This window comes from Pleuronectes platessa, chromosome 18 (assembly GCF_947347685.1).
Source record: "Pleuronectes platessa chromosome 18, fPlePla1.1, whole genome shotgun sequence".
NCBI classification, from domain to species: Eukaryota; Metazoa; Chordata; class Actinopteri; order Pleuronectiformes; family Pleuronectidae; genus Pleuronectes; species Pleuronectes platessa.
In genome coordinates, this window is record NC_070643.1 from 12,061,147 (window position 1) to 12,070,462 (window position 9,316).

A 9,316-nucleotide genomic window follows, 5' to 3' on the forward strand; every position below is an offset into this window, starting at 1 on the left:
GCAAGACTAAACAGGTGTTTTTTTAACACCAAAAAACCCATAAAAAAGAATACAAGATTCCCGGTCGCAATCTCATATAATAGTGAAACACATTAGAACTACAAAAGATGGGAACAACACACACGTATCGTTTGGAGCATTTCGTAGGATTCTCTACGAAAATTTGGACTTTACTTTTCGTTAGATATCTTACAAACTGTTTCATGAGACCATGTTGCAGCCTTTCTCAAAGTGTTTTACAAGGATTATCGGTTTTATCACATTTAATGAACATACTGATAAATGTCATGTTCTGTTGTGCATGGCTGAAATCTCCAACTGTAATGGAGAACTTTATTTCTATCAACAAAAACAGCAAGTATTTCAATCGGTGTTGCCTTTTATCAATAAATGTGGGGTTAATCAATTGATCTTTTTTTTTTCTAAGTCTCCTCTTTTCTATAGAATGTTTTTGCATTTTATTTGCCTAAATCATTCACTGTCATCCATGCTGCTATAAAATTATATTACATTGTACAGTATTTGAGATTATGTTGAATTTCATTAAAAACAATAATGTAAAGACAGATGCTAATCGTATACTGCAAATATAGGAAAATACAGCACTATAGTGTTTTAGTATGTGGACAGCACTAAACTGTAAATTAAGGTTACAGTTAGAAAACAAAAAATCCCTGGCCACCATGCTGTCAGCAGTTTACTGTGAAAATAAGAAATGCAGCAATTCACTGTAATTCAGATGTTACAGGATACCTAAGAACACTTATAGACCACAGTATAACCTCTAAAAAGTTCAGTAAATATCACGAAACATGGAGATCAGTAGCAGGAATTATACACAGGGCACACAAAAAAGAGTTTCTCTTTTGTGAACAGCCTGCACAATGCTAGAACAGAATTTGCTGTCAAATTTCGGACCGAATAATAAAGACTGAACTGAAGCGAGCTCCTGCATGAGCACCTGGATAAGTCTATAGGGAATAAATGGATGGGAGATTACTTGCATCGATTAAGCCCCTGCCCTTTCTACACACATTGCTATTACCCATTGGATGGTATAGTGAGGTCCTCGGATCGGCCCTGCCAAAGTCGGTCACGGCCCTGGCGGTGCACCTAGAATACGATCAAACTGGACTATCTAGAGGAAGTACAACTCGAAACAAAGTTTCTGAAGGTGAACCTGTGGAGGGATCATTACCGGTACAGCCTGCTCGACCTCGGTCTACCAAGGCAGCCCGACCAACCTCCGGACGCTTAGGGTCTCTCATAGAGACCAGTGAACACACCTCAGGGCTCCTAAAAGACTCCTTCTTTTTGGTGGGGGAGTATCGTCGCCATCAGAGTAAAAGCCTGTGTCCACATCGCTGTCCTCTTCTGAATACACCATCTTAGAGCAAAAACCAAAGAGATGCCTTGGCTGCGATGTCAAACATTATCATCAAATAATGGAAAGATCTTTAACCATTTCATACACTGTAAAATCCAATTAGTTATCATTACTTTAAAAAAGCATGCAAACCGGTTGCACTTAAAAAAACATGTAAAGAGAACTAGGTATTTTAAGTTGTACTAACTAGTGCTTCCTTATTAGAGTACACTTATACATGAGTTTAAGCAACTAAAACAATCAAGTAGAGTGTGCTTGATAACTTACTTTAGATGTACTCTCGACTTAGTAAAGACTACTCAGAATTCCTATTTTAATCTACTAAGTCATTGCATGTGAAATTTACTCTGTGTTTAGTCCATATAACACAATTATCTAAGTTGGACTAACTTAGCATTTCTAAGTTATATTTACTTGAACAGCAATCTGACTTACTTGCTAAAACCATGCAAACCGATTGCACTTAAAAAAACAAGTAAGTGTTACTTCAACAATCTAAGTGGCTCAAATATCTATACAGGAATGAAAAAAAGGTTCCAATCTCCTAAAATAATCGGAGTTACAATTAAACATAATAAATCAAGGTAATAACACAGTTGAATGTTCAAATATATCAATTGTTTTTAATTTTTCTTCCATTTATATCAACTTTTTTCTTAAAGATTGCCTTGAAAGACATCCGCAAACACAGCTCAATATCAATATCAAGATCAATAATACAGTAAACACAGCCTTAAAACTGTAACAACTAACAGTTATTTCCCACCAATGGGAAATAACCCACAAGCTGACAAGTGCACTTTTGTATTCCTGAATAATGTTACTCAAAAATCACTAAATAAAAACTACATATATATAAAAAAGGAAAAAAAAGTGCAAAGTGGCTTTACTCAATGAGCGCAAAAACCTGACAGGGTAATAACTGGCAATGGATCTCACATATATGTGAATGAATATACATACATGTACAGCCTCTATACTTGCTGATGAACCCATGGGCTGACAATTTGAGTGGAGTGTGTTAATTTAGTGAACAATAAAAAACAACTGAATCCACTCGTACATTTGCATTCTAACTCAACAAGAGATTTTTAAGACTTTGCAATTTTGGTGGGAGTTTGTCCTCTCCCAAGCCAAGCATCACTCTTTGAATGAAGCAGAAAGTGTTTTTCATGGCTTTAGGGTAGTCTAAATGCAAAGCGTATGACATTCCAAACAAAAGGCAAAGTGCCTCAGGTAGGTTCTGGAGTTCATCCATTACAATACCTCCCTCAACAATGATGGCAGTAGACATTGGGTGAAGGTGGAGCTGATTTGGAAGGAGTTGCAGATCTTCAGGGAGAACAGTCAGCACCCCGACAGATACTTTTACCCAGGTCTCATCAGTGTCACAATCCTGTGATGAAACCAAACAAAAACATTACATTACAACAGGGAAATGTTGTTGGCAGTTGTTGTGTCCTGCCCGACACTGCCTTCCAGCCTTGTGCATTAAAGGAATACTTTCTCTATCATTTTCATAGTGAGACAACATGATCAATACCTTTTTTGTGTCTGTACATCCAGTAGCTGGCTTTCAGCTCTTAACATCACGGCTTAGCTCAGCGCAAACAATGGCAGTGGATAGAAGTCAGTGGCATACTCGGTAAAGGTGAACAAAATATTCACTGCCATGATTTGCGCTAAGCTAAGTTGAAAAACATTTAAGATTTTTTTTTAGGCATTTCTGCTTTATTTGATAGTGACTGTGGAGTCAGCTCTCTCAATGGGTCAGAGAGGCAGACACTCTCTCTACATTTAAGTCCAGGCTTAAAACCTTCCTCTATGACAGAGCTTTTAGTTAGGGCTGGTTCAGGTAGCCCTTAACCATTTTATAGCTACGCTGCTATAGGCTTAGACTGCTGGGGGACACATCTCCTACTGTGTCCTTACCACAGCGACCCCAGGTTTGAATCCGTCCTGGGCCATTTGCTGCATGTTATCCCCTCTCCCTCCCCCTGGATTTACTGTTTCTCTCCACTGCATCATTCAAAATAAAACAGAAACCACAAAAAAGAATATGTACAAGGTCTTGTACTTAAATAACTCAGTTTTGGAGATCAAAGGTATTCCTCTCACTTCACAGGAGCTAGGCTGGTAACTTCACCCTTCTGGTAGACATCAAACTGTCAGTCAGCAAGCAGCCCATGCCAATGTTTGTACTGAACTCATGGATATATTCAGTATTACGTTTTTTTTGTTTTTCTATCTCACTCTCATTGAGACACTGGTAAATACAAATCAAATTTCCCCATAACTGTGTGTGCTCCTTTAAGATGCTCCTATGAAAACTAACGAAGCAGGTGTTGTAGAAGTCACTGGGGTCATCACCAAGTAGAACAGGGAGGCCTCGGAGTACAACGGTGCGTACCGCTGTCACATCTGGTTTCTAGAAGTGGATGATGAACAAATTCAGCTATAGATAATGCAGCATTCAAAAGCTACAGTACAAAAATGTCTGTGAAAGTCTATACGAAACAAGTGTCACTGCATTATTTGACAGTGCAGCAAACAAGTTACTGATTGGAGAATTAATTTTTAAGAAACAATCCACAGCTGTAACGGTGAGTAGCAACATAAGTTCTACAGGGATTGTAAGTTGTACTTATATTGCATCATATGTACTGTATATTTCTTGGGACAATCCATCTCAGTTCATCAGTGGAGGCAAGTTGGACACCTGCGCTGTGATCATCAGAGACAGCTCTTGCATATATAAGTCTGTCCTTACTTCCATCAGGAGGACAAGTTCTTCAAGGCCAAAAACTAGCTTCACACCATTAGAATGCACCCCCACTAGGGATGTTTCTGGCGACTAATTTGCTAGTTGATTAGTCTAAAATTTAAATTTAGACTAGTCGACTGGTCTAAAAGTAAGAAGACGCCCAGAAAACTGTCGAAATTTACAACAATTTAATCGACACGGTCTGAAAAAAATACTGCATGTATGCTGGAGCCATTTGAATTTCTGTCCGAGTGTGGAGATGTGTGTGAGAGACGCGATTGTGGCTGGGGAGGGGGTCGCAGCCCCGGCTAGTAGTGGGTGGCTGCATAACATCTTAGACGCAACAGTTAATCAGCATTGTGGGTTTACTTGCTTGTCCAATGTCTGATTGAGAATGCCAAACAGATAAATGAACTTTGAGTGCATTAAAAGATTTAAAAACGCACAAGCAATCCATATGAAGACATAGTATTGGTTGTTGCTGAGTAAAACCTCCATGTTTTAGGCGACAGTGTTTTAACAACTGTCCTCTTTTGTCTGCGGAAAAGAGGCACTGCTTACAGTTCCAAAGCATCTGCAAGAAATATTTTCAAAGGATATTATAAGTAAGAATAGTCTCTCAATTTAATCTAATTAAGCTGCAGCACTTTGTCAAAAACTGTTCTACTGCTGGTGGTTATAACTCCTTAAAGGAATAGTTCACCCAAAAATGAAAATACGGTCATCATCTACTCACCCCCTTGCTGATAAGATGTCAGGTGAAGGTTTTTTAGCCCTCTAAGCACTGCTGGAGCTCCACGGGGAAACAGCTTCCTGTATTTTTCCAAACAATGGATGTCTGCGGTAAGCACAGGCAAAACCGAATAAAAGTACCCCCAAAAAAGGTTTAAAACCCTCCAAACTTCTCATGAGCCATAATCCATATGTCCGGAACCCGCAACATGCAAAATTACAAAATGACTGCTCGTGCACGTGTGCCTAAAAGCTAACAGCATACAGACGGATTTAACCTGTAAACATATATTAAATGGCATCTTTTGCACATAAATTTACATGACGCTGGTTCTGGACATATGGATTATGGCTCACGAGAAGTTTTTTGGATTTTTTAAGATGAAATGTCCCCCATAATATAAACTACTGGCATCTCACCTCCAGTGCACTGGGCCCACGTTGTCAAAGCAGCTCTTCAGTAGCTCTGAGCACTTGTTCTGAAAGAGAAAAATATTGTAGTTACAAGGAAGTTCCACTGATGTCGTGGTTTGTAGATTACTGACACGTTCCTTAATATGTGCATGCTTAACACAGGTATTACAGGAACCTGTTTTTAATAATAAAGTACAAGTTCAGGCAAATCCAACCTTGGGCTATAGTTTCCTAATAATTTTGGTCAAAAAAATTATCAGATTTTTTTTTTATTGCTCCTATTATGCAGTAGTTCTCTGTCCTCACATTGGCACAGCAGCTTAGAATGGGAGCGGATGGAAAAATATGAAAATGTAACATTTTAATTTTATTAGACCTCAAAGGTATTCATGTAATTAATCAATCTTAATTTATATAGCACATGTCTACACCCAATGTGCTGCACGTGATAGAAAGACACTGCAACAAAAACCACAGGTGAGCAAGGGCACAAAAATTAAGATAGCATTAGGCACAATCAACTAATAATGGAGGCACCTTGCTTAAAATTCAGGCTAAAATGATGTCTTAAGATTTCTTTTTAAATATCAGAGGTAGAGGTCATGATTTAAAAATTAGGGTTAGGGCTAACGCTAGCTAGCGAACGCTAGCTAGCGAACGCTAAAGCCTAACCCTAACCTACGCAGAACCATCACGGTCTATTGACTGCGTCCAAGCAACTGCGTGGCCATTGCGTGCTCACTACGTGCTCACTACGCAGAAGCAAAATCCAGGCTTAACGCTAGCTAGCGAACGCTAACGCTAGCGCTAGCTAGCGAACGCTAACAGTCGTAGCAGTAATTAAAACATATTAACAGAAACACTTGCTTGATAACTTACCTTATTATTTTTCAAAAGAATAAACAAGACGGCGCAAAAGTCGAGTCAGCAGGCTGCCCTCAGTGCCCCGGCCTGTGTGCTGGACTGGCGCGTAGGTTGCTGATCGGGAGAGACTGAATGTTGCTACTGCGCAATGCACACTTCTTCTTCTTCTTTGAATGCGCAGTGGGAGTGAGACTGTGTTGGCTACTTATTGTTGCGAGTGAGCATAACTCTAAATAAAGTAATCTTCACTCTAAACACTAAGTATTTTGCGTTTTTCACCATGCAAGTAACTGTTACTTGATAAATACCAGTCATAAGTGCATATTGTTGATAACCTAGTAAAGTTAACTAATGAATGTATGTCAGGGCAGCTATTGGATTTTACAGTGTACCTTGGTCTTCAGCCGTTTGTAACGATGTCCTTCATCCTCTTCTTCCTCGTCTTCGAGGAAACAGAGGATGTCTGACTGACTGAACAGACGAGCAAGTTCAGCAGTGATAAACTTGGATTTGAAACATGGGGCCTGAGGGAAGATAAATATATTTAGAAAATTAATCAACATAATACCAAAAAAACATGGACAAAATTTAAATTCAAGGCCTCACAACAAAGGGATTATGAGGTTAAGAATATACAACAGTATAGCTGAATGAAAATAAATAATCCACCATTCCACCTTCATTTTATGAGATAAATTGACTATAAAATCTTCATTGCAGATAAATCACGAAGGATGAACACTAAGTTTTCTAACTTCACGTAGTACCATAGAAAATAAAATGTAAAAGAATAATAGCAGCAGAAGCTGCAGGTGGTTTGTAGCAAGCTGGAGTTTCTGTTTCTTCCTCCTCTGTGCTCTCTCCTTGTGCTCAGTACAACACAAGACGTGACGCTCAGAGTCAGGACTAGTGACACCTAAATCATCCCAATTAAAAATGTCCTTAACTAACCCTCTGAACTTGAACTAGTTCATTTTAAGTTCGAACTGGCTCAACACTGCCAACAGCTACTGGACACCAGTCAGCATTAAAAGGCAGAAGTAGTAGGACTGGATCATTACACTCCTGTGACCAATCCTGCATGAGACTGCGGTTAGGCCCACCTTTCTCATTAGCATACGGACACAGAAATAGATAAATAAATAAATATGGAAAAAGATAAATGTGGAAATATATATAAGACATGTATTTATACATTTCTCCATTTATTTCTGTTTTTATTTCTATATTTATTTGTTCATTTATTTCTGTATTTAATTCTGTATTTAATTCCTTATTTATTTATTCATTTATTTATTTATATATGTATTTATTTATACATATATTTACAATTAATTCATGTATGGTCCTCTATCCACCAATACCATATAAACAAAACAATGACCCTGCAGCTTCTAGTTCTGTGACTTATATAAAGTACACACGGTAAATAGAGGAAGTCTGGGTTAGCATGGTGAGCTAGCTGCAGCCCATATTAACCACTTTATCCGGTTTGTCCTAACAATGGAGGATATCCCGACAACAACCTGAGCACTTCTCTTCTCCACTGACACAGCAGGAGGCCGAGCGAGGTCTGAACACGTGATTCTGTCGCTTACCTTTGACGTGAGGGTCATTTTTGATTAATCTCCGTGTTACGATAAGTTTCAGAGCAACAGAGAGTTTTCAGTCTTTAAGCCTTTTAACCTAAAATCCAGTGAATGGAGGAGGATTTAAAAACTAACCGTGGGGGGAGTTTCACCCACTGCCATGGGTTTCATCTTTCTGAAGGCTTATATGTAAATGTGAAGTTGTGTCACCTGACTGTAAGGAAAGTTACTTAAAAATATCAGATAATTTGAAACTACACATCCCAACAATAATCCGTCTTCCAGAAACTTTTTAATTTATTAAATTAACTTTCGATTTAATTTAATCTTTAAGAGGCGCCCAGTGGACCTCTGTATGTATGTACACAGAACATCCACAGCATTGAGATAAGTTATCCGTTTTATGGCTGTTCCTTCAATCAACCTCTGGGTTCGTCACAATCTCCAACAGGTACGAAAAGTAAGGAAGAACAAACAGAGAAGTTTGCATGTTAATCAGACTTAACAATCACTGACTTAACAATCACTGAGGACATATTATGCGAGATGCACAAACAGAAGGAATAAGGACACTACACTGTGCATCATTCCATTTCTTATCTGCGTGATGATTCTTTTCAACGCAGTCTTCATGTCCTCCAGAGTTGTTTGGCTCTCCTGGGGTCCAAAGGAAAAATCTAGCCGGACAACCATCAGACCACCTCCAGCTGCCTTCTTCTTGGAGGTCGCTGAGTCCGATCCAGATTCTTCCATTAGCATGGTCAAACTTCTCGATCAGTGTTTGGATGAAATTATGTTCATCCAGACTGTGGATAGACACCAGGTTGGCTACCTCTGACAAATAGTTGAGTTCTGCCTTAGCATAGGTCATCCGATTGGCCACATACATGTAGCAGCGGTTGTTGAAGCTGAACCAGAACATGGGACAGTTTCCACGCTGCAGCTTGACCTCAGGTCCATCTGAAGGAGACACAGCACCCAGGGTCAGGGTGAACAGAAGGAGGAGCAGCATCATGTTGGCGTCTCTCTCTCTCTGTCTCAGGAGCAGGACGAGGGGTTGGAGATGATCTGCACTGTTGGATGAGAATGAGAGTTTGAAGGAGACAGGTGGGCAGGCTGCGTCCTTTTATACTCTTCAGAGAGGGTGTCTGCAATGTTGGTGTGATATTATGGTCAAATGCACTTGGCAAACACTTTGTTAGGGTTAGGGTTAGGGTTATCACTATGCTTAAACCAACCCAGTCTCATCAGAACACGTTCAGTGGCAACGTTGGTCCACTTGGAATGACGTTACCATCTCACAATCTGGCCTCTCAGATTGTGAGATGGTAACATTTTGTCAGCCCATTGTTTTGCATTGGCGTGTTCTCACGTCACGTGACTCTCAAGCTCCCGTCTGCGGAGAGGAAAACATGGCGGATATTCCTTGTTTTTTCAGATAAAAATATAATTTTGTAACTTAGTTTGGGCATAAAAATACATTCTGACACCATTTTTAGCGAGAAATGTGTTCTTTGCTTCCACAGTCTTCAGCCAGTTCGTGCTTATGATCAATATTTTAAGTTA

At 39.4% G+C, this 9,316-nt stretch overlaps 1 protein-coding gene across 1 annotated transcript; it reads right to left on the reverse strand.

Annotated features, from left to right (window-relative positions):
• Positions 1–8,273: 8,273 nt before the first annotated feature.
• Positions 8,274–8,827, reverse strand: LOC128461312 (lactose-binding lectin l-2-like). The gene has a single exon (XM_053446158.1). The coding sequence runs from the start codon at positions 8,763–8,765 to the stop codon at positions 8,274–8,276; it is 492 nt and encodes a 163-aa protein (XP_053302133.1). The 5' UTR covers positions 8,766–8,827.
• Positions 8,828–9,316: the final 489 nt, after the last annotated feature.

What these genes read in the sequence shown, in the direction of transcription:
- LOC128461312 (XM_053446158.1), bottom strand. Translation starts at nt 8,765, where the DNA reads ATGATGCTGCTCCTCCTTCTGTTCACCCTGACCCTGGGTGCTGTGTCT.